At 44.1% G+C, this 26151-nt stretch overlaps 1 protein-coding gene across 6 annotated transcripts in view; it reads left to right on the forward strand.

The window, feature by feature from the left end:
• TIMMDC1 (translocase of inner mitochondrial membrane domain containing 1) overlaps positions 1 to 26151 on the forward strand; it is a 77965-nt gene that overhangs the window by 35047 nt on the left and 16767 nt on the right. For all 6 annotated transcript variants that reach the window (XM_030203893.1, XM_030203894.1, XM_030203895.1 and 3 more), the window contains one exon: positions 17747 to 17825. In XM_030203893.1, the coding sequence (XP_030059753.1) occupies positions 17747 to 17825 (79 nt within the window). The remainder of the gene's footprint in view (positions 1 to 17746; positions 17826 to 26151) is intronic.

The following is a 26151-nucleotide window of genomic DNA, read 5'->3' on the forward strand; positions in this document are numbered from 1 at the left end:
TATGGGTAATGTCATTTGATGGAGCCCCACACTGGAACTTTTCTCCAGCACTGAAGAACAGAGTTTTTGAGACTTCTGAACTGTGCATGTGCGCCTCTTCCCACCTGCTGCTGTAGTGCAGGACCACATTAGTCTTTTATTTTCCCTGGAGCTGATCAGATGTGTATTTTCATTGCAGTCTCCTTAGATGAATTTCATGTTACAGAAGTGAAAATTTTGATTATAAAAGTTCTGTGACTGTCATGTGACATATACTCTTCCCAGTAGTATTCCCTAGTTAGGTGTGCTTTGGTCATTTACAAATTTCCTTTATTTTTGTCGTCTGCTTGGTATAAGCCTCTTTAGGTCTCCAGTGTCTGTGTGGGGTATTTTTCATCATTATATGATTTTGCTGCAGCTATCTTTCTGGATGAGATGTTCCAAAAGAAGACCCTGAATGGCTTCAAAAAGTGCTCCTGGTGCAATAGGACTATAACCATGTCACCGCCATCTGAAACTAAACATGACCAAGACTGAGCTTCTTATCTTTCCCCCTAAACCAACCTCTCCTCTTCCCCCATTCTCTATTTCTGTGGATAACACTCTCATCCTTCCTGTCTCATCAGCTTGTAACCTTGGGGTCATCTTCGACTCCTCCCTCTCCTTCTCTGCACATATTCAGCAGACTTCTAAAACCTCCTCTTATTGACTTATAAGTGCATTCACTCTGCAGCTCCTCAGTAACCTCTCCACTCTCATCTCTCCCTACACTCCTCCCCAGGAACTCCGTTCACTGGGTATATCTCTCTTATCTGCACCCTTCTCCTCCACCGCTAACTCCAGACTCCGTTCCTTTTATCTTGCTGCACCATATGCCTGGAATAGACTTCCTGAGCCGGTATGTCAAGTTCCATCTCTGGCCGTCTTCAAATCTAAGCTAAAAGCCCACCTTTTTGATGCTGGTTTTAACTCCTAACACTTATTCACTTGTTCAGAACCCTTATTTTATCATCCTCACTTTAATATTCCCTTATCCCTTGTTTGTGCTGTTTGTCTGTCCTAATTAGATTGTAATCTCTGTCGAGCAGGGACTGTCTCTTCATGTTCAAGTGTACAGCGCTGCGTACGTCTAGTAGCGCTATAGAAATGATAAGTAGTAGTAGTAGGATAGTTATGGCCTGCAGTACCTGAGGCACGACTGTGATCTCTCTCGTGTTTTGTGTTCAGATCTCAAAGGAAGGGTTTCGTGGGCATGAAATTGGTGCAAGAAGATTTTTGGTGTCGATAGGACCATTCCATCAATTCCTGGCATCAGAAGCATTGATCTCCATGGGTCCCAGAATTGCATCAGTATTGCCATCGAGAATGCCTCAAACACCTTCAGCATCAAATATCAATAGAGGCCATTTGGATCAGTTATCATTAGATTCCCAGCAGTAGAAGAGGAAGAGAGCAAATCTGGTTGTTAGATGGAGGTTGAGAAGCCTAGATATTGTGTCTCTTTGAAGCACCGAGGTCGCCGGTATCTTCTATGTGCTGTTGATGTGAGAAACACTTATCGTCAGAGACATGAGAGAGGGTGTGACTGCCTCCATGGATGTGAGTTACTGCTTCTGATACATCCCAAGTAACTCAGAAGATGTGGCCACTCCAACTGTGATGGTTACGCCTTTGTTGATGTCATCTTTTAAGGAGCAGCTCATGAAGACGTTCAAGGAGAGGATGGAGCACTTCTTTGTTCAACATGATGTTGCTTCTTTGACATCATATATGTTGAGACCAGGGAAGATCCTACTGATCCTTGAATCCATGCACTGCCTGCAGGAAACACTTTGGCACTTGAGGCCTCAAAGGGCATGATGTCGATCACCACTGTCTATTTCCAGTACATCAGGGAGGAAGCTTTGCTGGCGTATTAGATTCCTTGGTGTCTTAATGCCCCCGGCTAAGTCCTGATCTTAAGGTCAGTAGATAAGACAGGCAGAGACTCGGACATCTCCTTTGAAGTATTTTTATGGTGATTCAGAATGCTCCTGAGAATCTGAGCAAGAACCAGAGGTCTTCTCTGAAGATAAGTCCCCAGATCCACCTTCAAATCCTTTCTCACTTTGCAAGAGGTGTAAATTCCTACCAGAAGAACTCTCATTCAAATTTGTCAGGGAGATGACTTGGACCATCTCATTTAAGTTAGAGATGGAGGAGCCCAGAGCAGAAATGTTAGATATCCTCCAGTTCCTTGATCCACCCAAGGAGGCAGTGATTTCTTCACAGGATCCTGAAAAAGGCTTAGATTAGAATCTGAGAGACTCCCACTCTATTTCTTCTATTAACAAGAAAGTTGACTCGGGGACTCATTTTCAAAGGAGAAAAACGTCCAAAAAGTGTCATAAAGCATCATTTGGATGAATGTCTTTTCAAAACGTCCAAATCAGTATTTTCAAAACCTGTTTTGCAGACATCTTTCTGTGCATTTCGTCTACAGTGCGTCCAAATCACAAGGGTGTGTGTCAGGGGCTTTTCGAAATCGGGCTTAGAGTGGGCCTACACGTGGACATTTTATTTATTTATTTATTTATTTTGTTTTATTTGTATCCCACATTTTCCCACCTATTTGCAGGCTCAATGTGGCTTACATAGTACCGTGATGGCAATCACCAATTTCGGTATGACAAATACAGAGTGATATTGTGGTAAAGTTCATGTGTGACAGACAGATTAGGGAATCAAGGAGGAAGAGTTAAGTTATGTCCAGTTTGAGTATTAGCTTCGTTGTGTTGCAGGGTTCAGGCGTTTACGTTGGATCATTAGAGTATGCCTTTTTGAACAAGTTAGTTTTAATGATTTCCGGAAGTTTGATGGGTCATGCATTGTTTTCACGGCGTTTGGTAATGCGTTCCATAGTTGCGTGCTTATATAGAAGAAGCTGGATGCATAGGTTGATTTGTATTTGAGTCCTTTGCAGCTTGGGTAGTGAAGATTTAGGTATGTTCATGTTGATCTTTTTGTGTTTCTGGTTGGTAGGTCTATGAGGTCTGTCATGTATCCCAGGGCTTTTCTGTAGATAATTTTATGAACTAGGGTGCAGATTTTGAATGCAATACGTTCTTTGATTGGGGGCCAGTGCAGTTTTTCTCGTAGGGGTTTGGTGCTTTCGAATCTCGTTTTTCCAAATATAAGTCTAGCTGCCGTGTTTTGAGCAGTTTGGATTTTCTTTATGATTTGTTCATTGCATCCTGCATAGATTCCATTGCAGTAGTCTAGGTGGCTTAGTACCATTGATTGTACCAAGTTGCAGAATATTTCCCTCGGGAAGAAAGGTTTTACTCGTTTGAGTTTCCACATTGAGTGGAACATTTTCTTTGTTGTAGTTTTCGCTTGGCTTTCTATCGTGAGGGTTCGGTCGATTGTAACTCTGAGAATTTTCAGGCTGTCTGAAACAGGAAGGGTGTAGTATGGGGTGCGTTTGTTCGTATTGTATATCGTATAGCTATAATGGAGCAAAACCAAAACGTCTAGGGCAAACACTTCAACGTTTTGGTCTACACCTGTTTTTCTAATCAATAAGACACAAAAAGGTGCCCTAAATAACCAGATGACCACCAGAGAGATTCAGGAATGACCCCCCCCCCCCCTTAGTCCCCCAGTGGTCACTGCCCCCCTCCCATTACCAAAAAATGTGAATAAAAATAGTACTCACCAGCCTCTTATGACAGCCTCAGATGTTATAGCCAGGTCCATTATTTATTTATTTATTGCCCTTGTATCCCACATTTTCCCACCTATTTGCAGGCTCAATGTAGCTTACAGAGATCTGTTATGGCATTGCCATAAAAGAGAAGGAATACAATTGGTGTTACAAAGGGATAAAAGAAGACAAGAGGATCAGGTTATGCAGTTATACAGTGAGACATTCTGAATAAAGGAGTGTAAGGGTTGTGTTCTAGTCTTTATGGGTTTTCGTGGTAGGCTTTGTTAAAGAGAGAGGTTTTCAAAGCTATTAGAGCAGCATGCAGGTCCCCGGAGTAGTGTAATGGTGGGTGCAGTGCATTGTAGATAGATGGACCCATGCCCATACCTCTCCCTACTTGTTCACTTGTGGTGGAAACTGTGAGCCCTCTAAAACTCACCAGAAACCCACTGTACCCACATATAGGTGCCCCCTTCACCCATAAGGGTTATTGTAGCGGTGTTCAGTTGGGGGTAGTGGGTTCTGGGTGGTGTGACGAAACAGGGGATTTATGTCTGCAACTTCTTATGTGACTGTATGACGTATTTATTCCCCAATGCATTTCCGTTGTTTGGCCAGCAGAAGGTGACTGTTTTTGTTGTTGTTGTTTTTTTATTATTTTTTATTTTTTGTAAAACTGTTACAGAAATACTTTTTTTCTTTCCCGCCTAAGCTGCGAGGAGAAATAATCTGCAATGCTGTTGGCCTAAGCTCTGAGGTAATCTTTAGTTTCGTCTAGGGAGAGCAAAGGTAAATGTCTCTGTCCTGAGATCCTGTTCAAAGCTTGTAAGCAATTATTATCCTGAACCTCCCCAGGGTCTACCCAGGTAGAGATAATGTTTAGACAGTTTTAATATTGTTGTCCGAGTTGTGAGTTGTTTAGGCCAAGTAGAGCGCTGCCAGGTGCAAAGACTCGAACCTGGGACAGGGAAGGCTCGTGGAAATAGTGGTGGTGACCACGCTGGGGCGGAGAGTCACGTCGCGCAGGGTCGTCGGCATCGGGGCGTCTTCGGGCCAGTGTCTGACATTGACAGACGCGAGGGAGCGCAGAATCGTTATGGTGGTGTGCGCCCCCACGACCGGGACCAAGGTGAGGGACGTGACAATTGTTCCTTTTCATTTACCTGTTATTTATTGTTCCTTTCCACCTATTTTTCAAGTGTTCACTGTTCTACTGTGACAATAAAACCTGTTAGTTATTTTCTCTGTTGTCTGGGACTGACTAAGAATCCTGGTGGTTTGTGTGTTTGGTCTGTGGGTGCTTTCTAGGAACTGTGGGACCCCTGAGTGTGTGGCCCAGTAATCTAGAACTCACCGGGGGATAACTTGAGAGTGGGACCCAGTCGGTGGGAGGAGGGTGTCAGTAGAGAACGTGCCTAGGTGCAGACAGTCCTGAGCAGTGCTGGGGACAGACCCTCCAGGTGGCTGCAAGGTTAGCCCCAGGTGGGTGCTAGGCGTTTTCATGACAGATGGGTTTTGGAGGGCTCAGCAGACAAAATAAGGGAGCAATGGTGAGATGTGTACCTGGGAGCATTTATATGAAGTCCACAGCAGTGGCCCCCTAGGGCTCTCCTGGGATGTCCGGGGGACTAATCTACAAAAAATGCTGGCCTGTCCTATATCCCAATGGCTTGATTTTGTGCATTTTTAACTTGTGCATTTTTATTTTGGGTTTGTTTGTTTGTTTTTTTTTCAAAAATGGCCTAAAAAGATAAACACACAAAACCTTGTTCGAAATGGTAGTTTTGAAAAAAAAAAAAAAAAAGATGGACATTTTTTTTTTTTCAAAAATAGGTATATTTCCTATTCGGATTTGGTACGTTTACTGCAAAATGTCCAACGTCCGACTTAAATCTGCTCTCAAAAGAGCCAAAGACTCGCTTCTCAGTACTCCTTGGGAGAGAAACTTGGACAATGGAGTCTTTTGGGAGAAAGTTTTTCCAAAATGCTATGCTAATGTCCCACACATCTTACCAGTTGTTCATTGACATTTACTTGTGTGACACTGTGCACAGTGTAGAGTTTGTCGAAAGTCTCCCCAGGGAGAAGGCTGAGGAATTCTGCAGACTAATAGCCAAATTGAAGGAATGTGGAAAATATATGGTCTGTGCAACTTATATTTTCGATATGGCATCGAGAGCTTCTGCAATGGTTATTGGTACTCACAGACTCTGACCTCAGATTTGCAGGAAAAGCTTGCTGACATGCTTATACTGTGTAGAGAATCTCTTTAGAGATAGTACAGGAGGCTGTAGCTCTCATCAAGCAGCATAGTGACATCTTTAAGACCCTTCCAAGGCCCACTACTTCAGCTGAACCTCCTGTTCAGGAAGTATCACAGCGGTGGGCTACTAGTTTCAAAGGCATAGGTATCCTGTACCCTCCCCCTTATCCCAAACTAGACATGGATTCCATCTAAGTCCAGCACAGCAATTGGCATTCATAGGAGCCCAGCTAGACATGGTCAAGCATCTGCCTTTCTTCTGCAACAAAGGATTGCTGCTCTGGTATCTGTAGTGGAGGAAACTCAAATGTTAGCAGGTTTTAGTTGTACAAAACCTACAGGACTCGCTGTCCTAGTGGACGAATTATTCCAGTCTAGCAGAAATGCTCTTTCAAATTCCACATATTCAAGTGACACTCATGACAGATGTGTCTGGGTTGGTGAGCGCATGTAGATTGGTTTCACTCCCAGAGCATGTAGTCCATTCAATTTGTTGAATAAATTTCCTGGAGCTCAGAGCAATATGGAATCCAGACATCCAAGTAGCCATGAACTACAGAATCAAGGAGGAAGGATAGGATCGTACTGTAAATCCTATGTTAGAAGACTGTCAGAATTTAGGAATGGACCATTTCTCGTAGCATGGCCACACATCTGGCAGATAAGTACAGTATCCTGGTAGATTCACCTCAGTTTGTCCTACTTCACTACAAGTGGTCCTTGGTTGACAACATTGCCAATAAGATTTTTCAAGAGTAAGGCAACCCCTTCATAGATCTTTTTGCCTCTGTTCAACAAAAAACTTTCCTCAATTCTGTACCAGAATAGGGGACACAGCAAACTAGCTTCAGGGTCTTTGGTAATAACAGAAATCTTTTGAAGCTCAAAAGACCTGGGAATAATGATTGTCATCATCCTATATTGGTCAAGGCAAGTCTGGTTCCCTTTTCTGTTGTAACTCTTCTTCAGAAGTACCATGAGACTGGGAATGTTTTCCAGTACTTATCATGCATGATCAGGCAATGTTGTTGCATCCAACATTAAGTCCCTGGCCCTATTAGTTTGGATGTTGAGAGGCTAACCCTGGCTTCTCTGGACTTGACTGACAGTGTTTCTAAGGTCTTATTGGCTTCCAGAAGAGATTTTAGTAGGAGATCATACAGTTTTAAATGGAAGAAGTTTGCCGTCTGGTGTGATGGTAAGACTCTAGATCCTTTTTTCTATCCACACAAAATTTGTTTGAATACCTTCTACATCTCTCAGAATCAGGTCTCAAAATCAACTCTATTAGGATACACCTTAGTTCGATTAACACTTATTGTATAGAAGGTAAACTCATCTCTGTATAGTCTAGTTGTTTACTGATCCCCATTACGATCCCCAAATGTTTTTGTCACACATGAACTGCACCCTACTACAACTTCACTCTGTATTTTGTTCATACCAGAATTGGTATTATGTAAGCCACATTGAGCCTGGAAAAAGGTGGGAAAATGTGGGATACAAATGTAACAAATAAATGTAGGGCGCTCTTCTCTTGAACCCTCTCATTAAGCCACTTGCAGTGTCATGGGACCTCAATGGTGTTCTTTCTCAGCTGATGAAAACTCTATTTGAACCACTTAATATTTGTCAGCTGAAGAATCTGACCTGGAAGATCTTGTTTTCTCGCTGAGTATGTGATCTTCAGGCTCTAGCAACTGATACACCATATACGAAGTTTTTCAACAGTAAGAGTGGTTCTGTGCATCCATCATAAGTTCCTTCTCAAGATAGTATTTGAATTCCATCTTAACCACTCAATAGTCCTACCAACATTTTTTCCCAGAACTTTATACCAATAAAAGCAGAAGTGCACTGCACACTTTGGATTGCAAGAGAAGTCCCTCTATCTAGCAGACTAAAGCCAATGGTTCATCCACCCAGCTTTTTGGTACTTTTGACCCTGACAGGATAGAGGCTGCTGTCAGCAAACATACACTTTCCAATTGGATAGGAGTCCGCATTTCCCTTATTTATGCCCAAGCAGGCCAAACCCTAGAGGATTATATCACAGCTCATGTTAGAGCTACGGCTGTATCGGTAGCTCACTTGAGATTGGCCTCCATAGAAAAGATTTGTAGAGCTGCTTCATGGACTTCTGTTTATTCATTTACCTTGCACTGTTGCCTAGAGCAGGACTTGATGCAACAGTAGATTTAGCCAGACAATCCTCCAGAATTTATTTGGGAAATAGAATCTAATTCCATCCCCCCTGGGCCTATTTCTTTCTGTTCCAGACTGTCTTAAAAATAACACAACTCATTTAAAAAAATAAGGCTTGTTGGGGTGTCTGCTTATTGCAACACCACTGGTTGTATTCCCCTTTTTTTGTGAAGGCAGCCTGTAGTTAGGGAGTCCCATGTGTAAGGCTTTCAATATCCTGCTTGTCCCAAGAAAAAAGTTAGTTACCTGTAGCAGGTGTTCTCCAAGGATAGCAGAAAATAAATCCTTGCAAACCCTCCCACCTCCTTGAGGAGCTGTATTCTAATGAAAGCTGGTAATGGACTAATGTGGTCCTATGTGACAGTAGTAGGAGGGAAGGGGCACACACACGCAAAGTTCTGTTCTTTAGTGGTAGAGAAAAGATACCACGCAGGGTTCTGTCGGATGACATTATCAGTGTGTGAAAATTTATATCCTGCTGTCCTCGGAGAACATGTTACAGGTAACTCTGTTTTCCTGAGCTCGGTCTCTGCTTCTCAGGCCAATCATAGCATAGGTGAGAATTTTTCTTTGACTCTGGAGCCACATTAACAACTCTCACTTGCACTAGGGGCTGGGGTTCTCCCTTAGAATATTAGTCAGGAGTGGGGGGACAGTCCCCTTGGACCACTGTTTCCCCAAAGATACAGATAGAACAGAAATGAAGTTGCAGAGGGACTTTTTCCTCTTTACTTTCTGTTTCCTTTATTAAGGGAACATTGCAGGCTATATAAGAAAAAGAAACTTGAAACTTTGGAATGCTGTATTAAAAAAAACAAAAAAAAGAGTCCATCCTCAATTTCATTTCTACTCAGTATTGATAACAAACCATTGCAAATTAAGATGTTTGAAGCATGTTGAATTTTTAATTTATTGTAATTGTTACTTCATGATGTATTACAGTAATTTACTTGCCAGCATAACCACTTAATAGTTGACCACTGCAAATTAAAATGTTTGAAGTAACATGATTTAATTTGCAGTGGTCAACTATTAAGTGGTTATGCTGGCAAGTAAATTATTGTTGTTAATCTTTTTCTACAAACTGATCCTGATACCCTTCCTCTGTTTGCAAAATCTGTCTGGGGGACTCAGTAGGAAGAGACATGGTAACGTGTGTTTCAGTAGGGCAGCAGGGACTATGTTTTTTGTGGAGGTTACATGGGACAGTATGAGAGTAATATGTATATTTGCCTCTACTTTGAGAATGTAGGTATGTATGTCGGTAAGTTTGTGTTGGAGGAATGTGGGGGGTGGGTGTATATATATATATGCACGGCAGGGTATGGTGATGTGTAAATATGTATGTGCCTCTTTGGCATATAGGTTTTCTGTCCCCTTTCCACCAATGCATTCTTTCCCACCGCCTTCACACTCGCTTCCTCAACCTCCCTTGCATTTTTCCCTTTCATCTCCTTCCTTTCTGTATCACTTATCCTCCATCCCTGTCCCCTTATGCTCTCTTTTCTCCTCATCTCTCCATACCCCCTCATCCATTCTGTTCCCTTCCCCTCACGCATTTTCTGCTTACGTCTACTGCATGGACTGCTCTTTATTTCTTGGCTGTGGCCCTCCTTATCTGCCATGCCTCTATCCTCCACCACACATTCTTTTTCTGCTTACATCTGATGCGAGGATGGCTACATTTTTATTTCTTGGCCATGGCCCCTCCTCATCTGTTACTGGGGCTTGGGACCCGTGTGGAAGCTGCTGCGCATTCTGCAGCTCTTTTTTTTATTTTCTTCTAACCCCTGACGGCAGCCACTCCACATGCCACAGCCCTTCTGTTTTCTTGCCAGTGGGTTTCTTGTATTACGTTTTGTGCTGTGGAGGCCTCTCTTCTGGTGGTAGGGCCTGACTTCCCTGCCACCTTGCTATCTTAGAGAAGACAGCAAGGTGGCAGGGAAGTCAGGCCCTACCACCTGTTCCTCCTGTCTCCACTTAGAACATATAGATTTGTTTGTACAAATATTATCATTGGCCCCAAAGAAACCTTACCTACATGCTGTTTATCACCCCCGTAATGTTTACCAGTGGCATCACTTCCTCTTGTCCAAGGATTTTTTTCTATCTTGGTGGGGGGGTTTATTAGTCCCTGAGGCTGCCATTCTCTTGAGAGCAGCAGTGTTGCTGGGTCTGGGGAAGTGAGAGGAGGATGCAGTTTAGGGAAGGGTCCCCACTGCATGCTGGGGCAGGGAAGGCATTGAAAGAGAATGGATTGAACTGAAGTAACATTTTATTTGTTAGCTGTTTTTGTGTGTTTGCTAGGTAACAGGCTGTGGCAGCTTTCTTTTATGTGTTGACATCATCATGAAAGGACCTATTGCCTATGCAGTAGTGAATTGGATGTTGTGCCTTTGCTGATGATGTCACTTGGCATAAAGATAGCTCTTCAAGATCAACAACCATAAACAGATAAAGCTGACATCCTTAAAAAGGGAGGAGTGAGCCACACAAAAACATTCTCTGGGTTGATTTTGGCAATACCTGGTCTAGGGGGAGGGAATGTTGGGCACTGTGCAATAAAATCTCACTGAGTTTTGGTTTTGGATTCGGCACTGAAACTAATCCGGGTTTGAAAATGCCTGTACATTTGCGTCGGAAACCCGAAACTGTAGCCCTGCCATTGCAAGTCAGCCTCCCCCCCCCCCCCAAAAAAAAAGAAAACACATCCCTCCCCCCACCCATGCCACTTACTACTTCACCCTCCCCCAATTCCAAAATGTTGGCCACAGCCTTCTGCGAGAAGCAAGGAGGTTTGCCACCGTTGTTACCACAGAGCTGACAGGGGCAGGAGCAAATCGTGATGCTCCTGCCCTGAAGACAGCATTAGACCACCATAAAATTAGGACAGGCTGGCCTATTTTTATGCTATGCTATGCTATATGATTCTTATATTCCGCTGTTCAAAAGCTATTCTAACGAATTACAAAAGTCCTTCAGGAGAATTTACAATTGCATATCTAATACATTAAAACTTAAAAAAAAAATCTTTATCATCTCAAACATTAATTACAGTTGCATATCTAATATATTGAAACTGAAAAGCATAATTTTCTTCAACTGCAGTCTGGGGAAGTTCCTCAGAAACTAACAAAAACATCTTTCTCATCAAACAAAAAAGACTTTAACACTTTCCTGGTGGAATAGTATTGTGTTATTCTCCAGTTACTTATCTGAAAAAGAAACCTCCTCACATTACACTGCCATTAAATGTAGCTCTATTTAATTAATCCCCACAAATATTCCAACTACTGTCTAGATTCCTACTGGAGTGAAAACTTCTCCAGTTGATCTGGACCTAGAAGCATACTTATCAGCCTGAAATTTAACCAGACACCTCCAGGGGAATTTCAAGAAAAAAAGATGCTCCCATCACATGTTTTGGCAATTTTATCTGCAAAAACATCTTACTTGAATAGCTTCAGCTACATCTGAGAAAATTTGTAACTTCTATGCACAAAATAAAAAAATCTTGTTTTGTTTTTTGTCTTAAAGTATGCCCTAAATGGAGTATGTCTATCAAGAAAACATAGGTGACCAAGAGTGTGGACCATGAAGTGATGGTATCTTGAAGACTCTAGGAACTTTAAGACCTTATTCTACATCATATCATAACCTACACCCTGTTCACCACCTTTAATAAACATAACTGCTTTCTAATGATTAATTGTAATCCGCCTTGATCACAGATCTCCTTGCAGTTTATTCCAGCAACACTGTCTTTGCTCCCCATTTACTCTCCGCTTCTTGTCCCCCAAGCATCTACCTGCTGCTTTCCTCCCTCACTCTTTCCCAGCATGTACACTCTCCTTCCCTTCACCATTATCTGCTCCTGTCCTTATTATCTGCCTTTCCCTTTCTCCTCTTACAAGATCTACCCTTTGCTTCTTCCATGTTTTCCAGCATCTGGACTAGTTGGCTGGCTGGCCAGCTAGCTAGCTTGTTAACTGAGCCACCTCACTGGTTAGTGCTCTTCCTTCCCCCTCCCCTCCCCTTTAGTTAACAGTAGTCATTCACTAGCCCTCTAGTCCAGTAAATCTTTAGTGGTACATTTCAGACCTTTTATAATTGATGAGCAGGGCCCAGATCATGTTACATGGATAGAGCTGCAGTAGCAACCAACGTATGGGTCCCTGGGTGCTTCAGCTTCAAATCTGTTACCGTCTCTATTGGCAAGAGGACAGAAATGAAATACTAGGTTAACCGGCATGGAGTGGCAGTTACAATCTAGAACAGTGGTGATATGACTCCATTTTACTTTCACCTGCATAAGTCAGCTCTGAGCAGAAGATAATGGGAGTAACCTGTATAGAGCAGTAGTTAAAACCCTAAAAGGTAGTGCTGCAACTTTGAAAGGTTGGATGAGAGACATGAGGAATTGGGAAAGCTGGTGTCGATTTCATATAGGAAATTGTATGCACATTTACCAAAGTAAAATATCTCATCCAGCTCATCCCAGCCAGTGTGCACTCAGACAAGCGACGAGCTGAAAACAGCCGGAGCTAGACCAGCACCCCAACCGATCACCCAATTGACGACGCTGACTTGAGTTGCGACGGCCGACCGAGACGCGGCCCTGAATCTACACCCAGGCTCCATTCTGCCACTCGACCACCGAAAGGAGCGATCAGAAAACGAACGGGATCGACGAACGGAGCGATACCGAGACCACGTAAGGCAAATGGGGTCACACGGTCACGGACACAGGGAAAGGGTAGGAGATTAGTCCCACGGTCGCAAAGCACGCAGAGGCCTTGATCCTGAAGCGTCCAGCACGGAGTCAGCCTGCATGCCCAATCGATATGCTGCCCCAGCCTGAAGACAGCGGGTGACTTGGTCCGGAGCGGCTTCCACCTAAGGATAGGCATTCAGAAACTGACCTTGTTAAATAATCTAACGATCGGGCTCCAACGGGAGTAGAACAGGTCTGAGCAAACCTCCTTGCCACCTAAGAACTGGATATAATTGTAAATGTAGATGCTTGTTCCGCTTTGCACTGAATATGATACAAATGAGGTGTGCTGTTCTAAATGTGCTGCCCTAAATGTAAGTTGTGGGCCTGATAACTGAAATACCTTAACCTTGCATAGCCAGCCTGCCCCAGTTTGTTCCAGTCCGTCCATCCCAGCCTACCCAGCTTATTGCATCCATTCCTGCATGACCCGCTTGTGCCAGTCCATCTGTCCCAGCGTGCTCCACTCCATCCATCTCAGCGTATCGTCTTCTGGTCCAGCTCGTCCCAGTCCATCTGTTCCTGTCCGTCTACTCATCCTGTCACAGTCCATCTGTTCCTGCTAGTTCCAGCTTGTTCCTGCTTATTCCGGCTTGTTCCAGCTTGCGACGACCTGTTCCAGCTTGCGACGACCTGCTCCTGCTTGTTCCAGCCTGCTCCTGTCCATCTACCCCAGCTTGGTCCAGCTCGTCACAGTCCATCTGTTCCTGTCCGTCTACTCATCCTGTCACAGTCCATCTGTTCCTGCTAGTTCCAGCTTGCTCCTGCTTGTTCCAGCTTGCGACGACCTGTTCCAGCTTGTTCCGGCTTGTTCCAGTCTGCTCCTGTCCATCTACCCCAGCTTGCTCCCAACCGCTTGCTCCAGCTGCTACCCGCCTGCCTGTTAACACATCGATTAGCCTGCCTGCTTGCAAGCATCTCAGCTATTGACTTACCTACCTGCCTGCTAACTGATCAGCCAGTGACTGTTAACCACTTATCACCTTAGTCACTACTTATGGCCCCTGTCCACGTTCTCTTCCTTGCCCTGTCCCTTCCTAATCTTCTCTCCCCCCCACTCCCACTGTCTACTACTAGAACTCGCCACCCTCCCGCCCTGCCTGCCACGGCAATACCCCATCCACCCTCATCCCCCTCCACCTCACCATCCCTCCTGTCCCCCGCCTTCTTCCTAGCCCTTAACCTTCAACAATTCCTTCCTGCCATTAACCCATCCCCATTCCTCCTAAGCACACCTCGTCTTCGTCGCCTTTGCCGCCCGACCTCCCTCACCCTCCTCCGCATTCTCCTACTCCTCCTCCTGCTATCCGCGGGAGACATTAACCCTAATCCAGGTCCCCCTCATCTATCCCCGTCCTACCCATGCAAACGGTTCCGAGATGTCTCCAATCTCATCTCCATTCCCCTCCCCCCCCTCTTCCCTCCCCTTCTCATGCGCCTTGTGGAATGCCCACTCAGTCTGTAACAAATTGCCCTTCACCCACGATCTCTTCGTCTCTCGCTCCCTTCAACTGCTCGCCCTAACAGAAACCTGGATCTCCCCGGAAGACTCGGCCTCAATCGCGGCCCTCTGCCATGGAGGTTATCTCTTCTCCCACACTCCCCGCTCTGTTGGCCGCGGGGGAGGCGTTGGACTACTGCTCTCGCCCTGTAGTTTCCAATCCCTCCCCCTACCGCAGTCCCACTGCTTCTCATCCTTTGAAGCCCACTCCATCCGGCTATTCTACCCGCTGCCACTCAGAGTCGCAGTCATCTACCGCCCCCCTGATAAATCCTTCTCATCCTTCCTCACCGACTTTGATGCTTGGCTCTCCGTCTTTCTTGAACCCTCATCTCCGTCCCTCATTCTCGGAGACTTTAACATACACGTTGACGACCCATCTGACCCTAACGCTTCTAAGTTCCTCACCCTAACATCCTCCTTCAACCTCCAGCTGTGTTCCACCACCCCCACTCACCGGGACGGCCACTGTCTTGACCTAGTCCTCTCCTTCTCCGGCTCACCCTCCAACTTCCACGCTTCTGCTCTCCCTCTCTCCGATCATCACCTGATCACATTCACACTTCTTCACCGCCCCCCTCTCCCCCGTCCAACTGTAACCACCACCTCCAGGACTCTCCAGGCTATTGACCCCCCCCCCCCCCCCCCCCCACTTTATCCTCTAGTATCCCTAATCTCCTCCCTTCCATCATGTCCTCTGAGACTGTAGACGAAGCGGTCTCCACCTACAATGCCGCCCTCTCCTCTGCTCTGGACACCCTCGCCCCATCCACCTCCCGTCCCACAAAGCGCACTAATCCCCAGCCCTGGCTGACCCCCTGCATCCGTTACCTTCGCTCCTGCACCCGATCCGCTGAACGCCTCTGGAGGAAATCTCGTACCCACTCAGACTTCCTTCATTACAAATTCATGCTATCCTCCTTCCAGTCCTCCCTATTCCTTGCAAAACAAGTCTATTACACACAATTGACCAACTCTCTCAGCTCCAACCCTCGTCGTCTTTTCACCACCCTTAACTCCCTCCTCAAAGTGCCCCCCGCTCCCACTCCCCCTTCTCTCTCTCCTCAATCACTGGCTGACTACTTCCGCGACAAGGTACAAAAGATCAACCTTGAGTTCACTTCCAAGTCACCACCTCCTCTTCAGCCTGTAGCCCTATCCAATACCCAACCAACCATGGCCTCCTTCTCCTCCTTTCCTGAGATCACCGAGGATGAAACCTCCCGCCTTCTTTCCTCCTCAAAATGCACCACCTGTTCCTCCGATCCCATCCCCACCAACCTACTTAACACCATCTCCCATTCTGTCACCCCCTCCATCTGTCGCATCCTTAACCTTTCTCTCTCCACTGCAACTGTCCCTGACACCTTCAAGCACGCCGTAGTCACACCTCTCCTAAAAAAACCTTCACTTGACCCTACCTGCCCCTCCAACTACCGCCCCATCTCTCTCCTTCCCTTCCTCTCCAAATTACTTGAGCGCGCCGTTCACAGTCACTGCCTTGATTTTTTCTCCTCTCATGCCATCCTAGATCCACTTCACTCTGGTTTTCGCCCTCTACACTCGACAGAAACAGCACTCTCTAAAGTCTGCAACGACCTGCTCCTCGCCAAATCCAGTGGCCACTATTCCATCCTCATCCTCCTCGATCTATCTGCGGCGTTTGACACTGTTAATCATGATTTACTTCTTGCCACACTGTCCTCTTATGGGTTCCAAGGCTCTGTCCTATCCTGGTTCTCCTCTTATCTCTCCCGCCGCACCTTCAGTGTACACTCTCATGGATCTTCCTCCACTCCCATCCCACTTTCTGTTGGAGTTCCCCAGGGATCTGTCCTTGGACCCCTTCTCTTCTCCATCTACACCTCCTCCCTAGGCTCACTGATCTCATCTCATGGATTTCAATATCATCTTTATGCTGACGACACCCAGCTATATCTCTCTACACCAGACATCACCGCTGAGACCCAGGCCAAGGTGTCGGCCTGCTTATCCGACATTGCTGCCTGGATGTCCAACCGCCACCTGAAGCTGAACATGTCCAAAACCGAGCTCCTCGTCTTTCCACCTAAACCCACTTCTCCTCTTCCTCCACTCTCTATCTCAGTTGATAACACCCTCATCCTCCCCGTCCCATCTGCCCGCAACCTCGGAGTCATCTTTGACTCCTCCATCTCCTTCTCTGCGCATATCCAACAGACTGCCAAGACTTGTCACTTCTTCCTCCTCAACATCAGCAAAATTCGTACTTTCCTATCTGAGCACACCACACAAACTCTCGTCCACGCTCTCATTACCTCCCGCCTTGACTACTGCAACTTGCTCCTCACCGGCCTCCCACTTAGCCATCTATCCCCCCTTCAATCCGTTCAGAACGCTGCCGCGCGTCTTATATTCCGCCAGAATCGATATGCTCATATCACCCCTCTCCTCAAGTCACTTCACTGGCTTCCGATCAGATACCGCATACAATTCAAGATTCTCCTCCTTAACTACAAATGCACCCGGTCAGCGGCTCCCCAATACCTCTCTACCCTCATCTCCCCCTATGTTCCCGCCCGTAACCTCCGCTCACAGGACAAATCCCTCCTTTCAGTTCCCTTCTCCACCACTGCCAACTCCAGGCTCCGCTCATTCTGCCTTGCCTCACCCTATGCTTGGAACAATCTTCCTCAACCCATACGCCAAGCCCCCTCCCTACCCATCTTCAAATCTCTGCTTAAAACTCACCTCTTCAAGGCTGCTTTCGGCACCTAACCTTTCGTGATATATAGTATGCCCTATCAGACGGACTCTACATTTATCCGTTGACTGCACACTTATCTTTGATTGTTTAGATTATCTCTTGATTGTACACCTGTCTTCTAGATTGTAAGCTTAGATCGTACACCTGTCTTTTAGATTGTAAGCTCTTAGAGCAGGGACTGTCCTTCCATGTTAAATTGTACAGCGCTGTGTAACCCTAGTAGCGCTTTAGAAATGTTAAATAGTAGTAGTAGTAGTAGTAAAGTGAAAAAATTGCTGCTAAGCAGACTGAGTGGGCCAGTTTGCTCTTTCTGAGTAAGTATGAGTTAGTCGGACAAATCCAGATCTTAAATTCTTAACTCTCCCTTCCCTACCCGCTACTGGCTGGCTAAGTTTTGTTCAGCCAATAAGTTGCCTGGATGGAATTTATTCACATAAGTCTTAGAAGTGCTTGAGGTGTACTGCATGCATATTTTCAGCTTAAGCAGTGCTGATTATCAGCAGCTGTTTGTGCTGTGTTTAACCCAACTTACTAGGTTCATTGTTTTATTTATTTTATGTATGTATTTTTGTTCTTTTGTACTGTTAAAGCTGTCACAGGAGGACTGTTTAGACTAAATCTGGGCCTGCAGGGTGTGACTGGTGGCAGCTTTATCGGAGCGATGCTGGGGTAAGTTGAGGATCCCATCTTTAATCCCAAGAGAGCAGGTTTTGAAGGTACTAATGTTGCTTTCCCGTGTTCCTAGTTAGATGAAGGAGGAAGAGTACAGAGGAGAATCACTTGGCTAGTGATTATAGAAGAGACAGCCACACTAAGGAGGAAAGTTTTTTGGTATTTATTATGGCTATGCTTCTGAAGAAGCTCTAAGTGAAACAGTGGTTCTCAGACTCTTGAGCGAACCAGTAAGAATCTTCATTTTTCAGATAAGTGTCCTAATTTACATAAGAACATAAGTGTTTCCATACTGGGACAGACCGAAGATCCATCAAGCCCAGCATCCTGTTTCCAACAGTGGCCAAGAACTAGTTTACAAGTACCTGGCAAGATCCCAAAACAGCACAATACATTTTATACTGCTTATCCTAGAAATAAGCAGTGGATTTTCCCCAAGGCAATCTTAATAATGGCTTATGGACTTTTAAGAAGCTATCCAAACCTTTTTTAAACTCCGCTAAGCTAACTGCTTTTACTATATTCTCTGGCAATTAATTCCAGAATTTAATTACACATTGAGTGAAGAAATATTTTCTACGATTTGTTTTAAATTTACTACAGTTTGTAGCTTCATTGCATTCCCCCTAGTCCTAGTATTTTTAGAAAGAGTAAACAAGCGATCCACGTCTACTCACTCCACTCATTATTTTATAGACCTCTATCATATCTCCCCTCAGCTCTCTTATCTCCAAGCTGAAGAGCCGTAGCCACTTTAGCCTTTCCTCATAAGGAAGTCGTCCCATCTCTTTTATCATTTTCGTTGCCCTTCTCTATACCTTTTTCTAATTCCACTATATCTTTTTTGAGAAGGTGTGATCAGAATTGCACACAGTATTCGAGGTGCAGTCGCACCATGGAGCGATAGAAAGGCATTATAATGTCCTCATTTTTGTTTTCTATTCCTTTCCTAATAATACCTAACATTCTGTTTGCTTTCTTAGCCACCGCTTCCGCACACTGAGCAGAGGGTTTCAACATATCATCAACGATGACACCTAGATGCCTTTCCTGGTCGGTGATTCCTACTGTGGAAACTTGCATCACGTAGCTATAGTTTGGGTTCCTTTTTCCCATATGTATCACTTTGCACTTGCTAACATGAAATGTCATCTGCCATTTGGATGCCTAGTCTCCCAGCCTCGTAAGGTCCTCTTGTAATTTTTCAGAATTCTTTTGTGATTTAACAACTTTGAATAACTTTGTGTCATCAGCAAATCTAATTACTTCACTAGTTACCCCCATCTCTAGATCATTTATAAATATGTTAAAAAGCAGCAGTCCTAGCACAGACCCCTGGGGAACCCCACTATCTACCCTTCTCCATTGACAATACTGACCATTTAACCCTACTTTCTATTTTCTATCTTTTAACCAGTTTTTAATCCATAATAGTACACTATCTCCTATTCCATGACTCCCCAATTTTTCTCTGAAGTCTTTCATGAGGTACTTTGTCAAATGCCTTTTAAAAATAGAAATACAGTATCAAACAGCTCACCTTTATCCACATGATCACTCCTTCAAAGGAATGTAGTACATTGGTGAGGCAATGTTTGCTTTGTCTCATTAATCCATGCTTTTGAATATACTTTGTAATATTGTTCTTTGTAATACTTTACCATTTTACCCAGCACCAGTGTCAGACTTACCAGGCTATAATTTCTCAGATCGCCTCTGGAGCCTTTTTAAAAAAAATCGGCGTTACATTGGCCACCCTCCAATCTTCGGTACCATGCTTGATTTTCGTTACTCAAGTTTAAAAGAACCAATATATTTGTTATAAGAACATGGTTTTAAAATAAAATATGAGAAAAATTTAAAGAAAATAAAATTACAAGAAGGTTTTTAAAGACTGGTGAGGAAGCCTACTCAGCTGAAGGATTAAATACTTGAAAAGTTCTTTCCATGGAATGTGTAGAGCAGTTTGTCTCACTTTGGAGTTCTGCTTTCTTTCAGTTTGCCAATACTCAGCCCTTAACCACATAAATTTGGGCCGCATAAAAAGCAGGCCTGTCTTTATGTGGTTCATCTTATGCAGTTAAGGGTTGAATATTGCATTTAACTGCATAAGTTTTAGCTGGCAACATACAACTTGATATTCAGTGTCAGTGCCCTGACATGGCCTGGCATCAAATATTCGGGAATACAGCTGTCGGTGGAGATAAGAACATTCACTGCTTCTTGCTTGTGTGGCAACATTAAAATAATTCCCAGTTCTGCCGGCTTCAGGTTTTTCTGAAACTTTTAGATTTTGTTTCTTTTTCATGTATTCTCTTCCCTAAAGTGTCTTATTTTTACTGAATTTTGGTGCATTTTTAAAACGTTGCTGTGTCTATTGGATTGGGCTCCAGGCCTCCTTTGCTTTGAAAAAAATAAACAATCAGTTAGTGGTATAAGGAGTAGCCTGTTAGTGCAGCGGGCTTTGATCCTGGCAACCTGGATTCGATTCCCACTGTAGCGACTTGTTATCTTCGGCAAGTCTTAACCCTTCATTGCCCCAGGTACAAAAACTTAGATTGTGAGCTTCTAGGGACAAAGAAAGTACCTACACATAACATGGACAGTACTGAATATGTCTAGTAGTGCTATAGAAATGATTATTAGTTGTAGTAGGGATAAGATCGCCACTTGTAAATAATCAAAAGGATTGAATTTTAACCCATCTCTAGTATGAGCGGCCACTTCCAAACAAAACACGTAAACTATATGTCTATGACCTGGAAGCAAAGAAAGTCTGCAAGAAATGGGCCAGAATAAATCCCTGAATGTTTTTAAGATTGTGATCACAGTTTCATTATTATCAATCTAAAAAGGTAATATTCCTCAAATAACACAAAACAATACCTACAATTTAATGAATATATCAAAATTTATTAAAGACATAAAAATTTCTCAATATTAAACTCAGTTACTATGTAGTTCTTGAACCAACCCTCCACATATACACAATGTGGCTTGCCCCAAATGTTCACAAATCAAATACATCAAGTCTCAGATATAGTCCCCAAATCCAAGAACAGGGTCATTACACAAACTATCACTCCTGAACCTGGAGTGTTTGGATGGCATCAGCGTCAGTTGAGCACTGGGGCTATGTATGGTCTCTTGTTGAGCCTCCACATTGGATAGTGATGCATGATGGGTGCCTGAGCGCGGATCTGTGACTGTGGAAGGGTTTGGCGCTATTTTAAGGATTGTCTTCTTGGAGCTGGTGCTATTTAATGACAAGATATCCACAGCATTTCTGCAGTGATAGTTTGTGTAATGTCTCTGTTCTTGGATTTGAGGAATATATTTGAGACTTGATGTATTTGATTTGTGAAAATTTGGGGCAAGCTAGGTTGTGTATATGTGGAGGGTTGGTTCAAGGGACTACATAATAACTGAATTTGATATTGAGAAAGTTTCTTTTTTTTTTTCAATTTTTTATTTATGTCATTTTCCAAAATTAACATCAATAGCAATAGAACAAATTTCACAGTGGATTGATACAATTCTGGTATTTTTACTTCGCCAAGACTGTAAACATCCATTGCTAAACAGAATACATACCCTATATACCCTCCCTCCCCATTCCCTCCCACCCCTTAGAGTGTTTGTATAATTGGTTCTATATGTCCACATTCGTTGATAACCAAGTGTTATAAAGGTCCCATATCTTCATATGGTGTGTCAATTGTCCTTTACGCATTGCGGTAAGTTTTGACATCAATTGGATATAATTCAGTTTTTCCAACACCGATGGCAGGTCAGGTAACTGAGGCTTCCTCCAAGCTGCCGCCAATACCAGTTTGCCCGCCACAAACACCTGCGTGGCAAATTGGTGTACATGCTTTTTAACTGCTGGCGGTCTAAAATGTAGAAGACAGTAATCCATGCTCATCTGGTATTGAATGCTTGTCACTAACTTTACAAAAGCCAATATCTTTTCCCAATATCGAGTTACATGAGTACAAGACCACCAAATATGATACATATCCCCCTCCATCCCGCAATTCCTCCAGCATAGGGCCGAGCCCGACTTGTACATTTTCACCAGTCGACTGGGAGTATAGTACCAACTATATAGAATTTTGTGCCCATTTTCTACCATAGCGCTGGACACTGATACTCTAAGCAAAGATCGGAAGGCCAAAGCCCATTGTTTGGGGTCATATGTGGTCCCAATTGCAGTTTCCCATCTATGTATATAGTATTCTACTGGTTGGGTGCGAGCTAATAGCGCTTTATAGAGTCTGGAGACACCCCCTCTTCCTCCTCCTCCCGACAATCCCCTCTCCAGTTGTGTTTCTTCTAGACTTAGTTCCTCTGCCGCTCTCCGGCTGATAAAATCTTTTGCCTGCCAATATTGGAATACTTGGAGTGGGGATAATTGATGTTCCTGACAGAGTGTTTGAAATGATGGTGACTGACCTTGATCATGCATTTGTCCCAGCTCACATAAACCCATATTCTCCCATTCCTTGTACGCTGTGTCTATTCTACCCGGGCCAAACCGTGGAGCAAATCTTAAATATGTATGTTTAAAATATATACGCTCTGTAAAAAATTGTTCTCTAATCTTACACCAAGTAGTGAGTGGCCACTGGATAATTGAAGGGCTCTTTTTAGTTATTTCCTTGAGCTTATGTATCGGCAACCAGGGTATTGCTCGGAGTGGATATGGGTCCAGCCAGCTTTGATCTATACAGGTCCAAATTTTCTTTGTGTCTTGTAGCCAGATTGCCAGGATACGCAGGTGTGCTGCATAGTAATAGCTGCGAAAGCAGGGCACCCCCATCCCCCCTCTGTCTTTGAACTGATACATTGTCTCCCGCCGTACCCGTGGTGGCCTCTTCCTCCAGATGAAAGAGAATACTCTACCCTGTAGGCCCCGAAAGAAGGAGTCTGGGATGGATATTGGGAGAGCCATAAATAAGTACAGGATCTTTGGAAGAACCACCATTTTTACAGCATTAATCCTACCTATCCAGGATAAATTCAGGCCTTCCCAACGTTCTAATTCTTGGAATAGGTCCTGCACTCTTTTAGGGAAATTATTACTAAAGATATCTTCCAAGTGGCGTGGTATGTTAACCCCTAGGTATCTAACATGCTTACTAGCCCATCTGTATGGAAACTGCTCTTTCAACAATTTTAAGGTGGTACTATTTAAGTTTACGTCAAGAGCTTCTGATTTCTCAAAATTGATTTTGAAGCCGGAGACAGCTCCATATGATTTTATTTCATCCCCTATGACCGGGAAAGCTGTTACCGGGTCTTTTATAGTGAGCAAGATGTCATCTGCAAACAATAAGATCTTGGTTTCAAAGCCCCCCCCCCCCCCTCAGGCCCTTGATGTCTGGGTTGGTTCTAATTTTAGTCGCCAATGGTTCCATCACCAGAGCAAATAGCAATGGTGATAGTGCACATCCTTGCCTAGTGCCTCTGTGAAGTTGGAAAGGTCGAGTTAAAGTCCCGTTGATACGAACATTTGCCTCTGGTGACTTATATATAAGATGTAACCATTCTACAAACTTCCCCCCCATGCCCACTTTCTTCAGAACCGCGAAGAGGAATGGCCAACTGACCCGATCAAAGGCCTTCTCCGCGTCAAGCGATAGTATACATAAGGATGTTTTAGTAATTTGTGCCCCTTGCAATATTTGCAAGGTTCGCCTTATGTTATCAAATGTTTGGCGATGTTGCACAAACCCTGCCTGGTCTTCATGTATAAGTAAAGGAAGATATTTCTGCAATCTGGTGGCCATGATCTTAGAAAATATTTTATAGTCTACTCCCAGCAGAGAGATCGGTCTATAAGAGCTGCATAATTGGGGATCTTTTCCTGGTTTTGGCAGAACTGTGATTGTGGCCAAATTCCAGGTGGGTGGTAAACCTGTTGACTCATCTAATGAATTGAACACTTTAAGTAGTATTGGGGCTAGCAATTTCCCGAACAGTTTGTAAAATTTATTAGTAAATCCGTCTGGACCTGGTGCTTTATTAAGGGACAGATCGCGGATTGTCTGTTCCACCTCTTCCAAGGTGATGGGTACTCCTAGCTTGTGGGCCGAGAGCTCAGGGAGTGTCGGAAGATCGATATCTTCGAGGTATTTTGTAATTTCCTCCTGCTCCCCTTCATTTTCTGGCCTATATAGAGCCTTATAATATCCCCTGAATGCTGATTCTATAAATTCATTATTTGAGTGGATATTGCCCCCCTCATCTCGTAAGCCCCTTATTAGGTTCCTGCTAGTTTGTTGTGCTAGTTTGTGGGCCAAAAGCCTACTGGGCTTATTGCCAAATTCAAAGTGTGTCTGTCTAACTCGTTGTAGTTTTTCCGCCAGATCTGCTAATTCAAGGTCATATAATTGATTACGAAGTTCAAGCCTCCGTGCCCTACGTTTAGATAGATCTTGATCTATCCCCTGATGCAATTCTGCCTCAGCTGTAGCCAACTGTTGGCGCAATTCCGTTTCTCTAGCACAACGTGCCTTCCACACCCGCGATCTCAGTGCTATTAAATGGCCCCGTATGACAGCCTTAAGCCCTTCCCATACTGTGGTTGGTGATACCTCCCCATTGTCATTAAACTGGATATAGTCTGTAATGTATTGTTCTATTTGGGAGATATTTGCTGGATCTATTAGCAGTGCGTCATCTAGGCGCCAGGTTTTGTTTTTTTGGTGCGGTCTCTGCCCTCTAAGTTGAAGTATCACCGGTGAGTGGTCAGACCATGTACTGGGGAGAATCTGCAGATCTCCAGCTACCCCCACAAGGGAAGTATCCCCTAGCCACATATCAATTCGTGAGGAGGATTGATGTACTGCTGAAAAGTATGTGTATGCCCGCCGTTCTGGATTATCCCTTCTCCAGTAATCTATTAGCTGCCAATGTGTTATAAATTCCTGAAATTTTTTCCTATCTTGCTTGGCATAGTTTTTTGTGAAGGCTGAGTTATCTAGGGATGGGTTGATTGTCAAATTGAAGTCCCCTCCTATAAGCAAGGACCCTTCAATATTTCTAGTGATTACTTGATCTATTTCTGTAAAGAAGTCTCCTTGTGGTATGTTAGGCCCATAAATGTTTACCACCGTGTATACTCGTCCAGCTAGTGCCAGGACAATCAGCAAGTACCTCCCCCCCTGTCTTTTTGTACCTTTTTTATTTCCCAGGGTTTCTTGCCACTGATTGCTATAAGCACTCCTTTGCTTTTCGTACCATCTGTATTAGAAGCAAAGTAAATAGAAGGGAAGAGTTTATGCTTGCATAACTGTTCATATCGGGGTTTAAGATGTGTCTCTTGTATCAACCCTATGTCTATTTGAAGCCTCTGTAGTTCCCGAAATAGTAGCTGCCGTTTTCTAGGTATGTTTAGTCCTCTTACATTAAGTGACAAACATTTAATGTCTCCCATTGTACTTTAATGTGCATGTTGGTCATCTTCTATCACCACATGTGACATGGTCAAGCTATGCCTATGAGCCAGATCATATAACATATCTCTGCTTTTCCCACTCTTTCCCTTCCCCTCTGTTATGTCCCCTCCCCCCTCCTTTGTTCCCCTACATAGTGTAGACACCTCTGTGTAACCCAGTGTGTGTCTAAAGTAGGAGGAGTGAGCCATATTACAACTTCCCACAGTCTTTTCATATACAACAGTAACAAAACTACCTTTCAACCATGTCTGGAGAGTTGCTCAACTTGTGCAGCTCTTTCATCAGAAACAGTAACATTGTCAACAAATTCTGTTCCAATTTATCAGTCTCCACTGTTTCAAGTAATTCGTGACGCTGACTGTTGACGTTGTAGTCTCCTTGGGCCTTTTCCTGCTCGCTGCCACTTTGGCGGAGCAGAGTTCCGATTGAATTGTTTCCCAGGAGTTATTGCTGGTCTCTCATCTGGCCCGCAGCCTCTGGACAAATTATACGTGCCTCCTGTATTGTCTTAATCTGATGTAATTTCCCATCTTTATAGAAGACCAAAGCAAAGGGATGTTTCCATCTGTATTGGATCTTAAGCTCTCTTAAATATCTTGTGAAGGGTTTTAATTCGCCTCTCCTCCTCAGAGTCGCTGCTGCCAGATCTTGATAAATTTCGATTGCATATGTGTCCCATTTATATTCCGGGGCCTGCCTTGCCAATTTGAGCACCTTTTCTTTCAATTTGTAACTGGAGAAGCAGGCAATGATATCTTTAGCTTGATTATTGCGTGCTGGTCCCAGTGCTCTGTGTGCCCTCTCCAGCTGTACTGTTTCTGGTTCCACCGCATCTCCGTGTGCTGTTAATAGCTCGCTAA

The sequence above is a fragment of the Microcaecilia unicolor genome, chromosome 5, assembly GCF_901765095.1.
Source record: "Microcaecilia unicolor chromosome 5, aMicUni1.1, whole genome shotgun sequence".
NCBI lineage: Eukaryota > Metazoa > Chordata > Amphibia > Gymnophiona > Siphonopidae > Microcaecilia > Microcaecilia unicolor.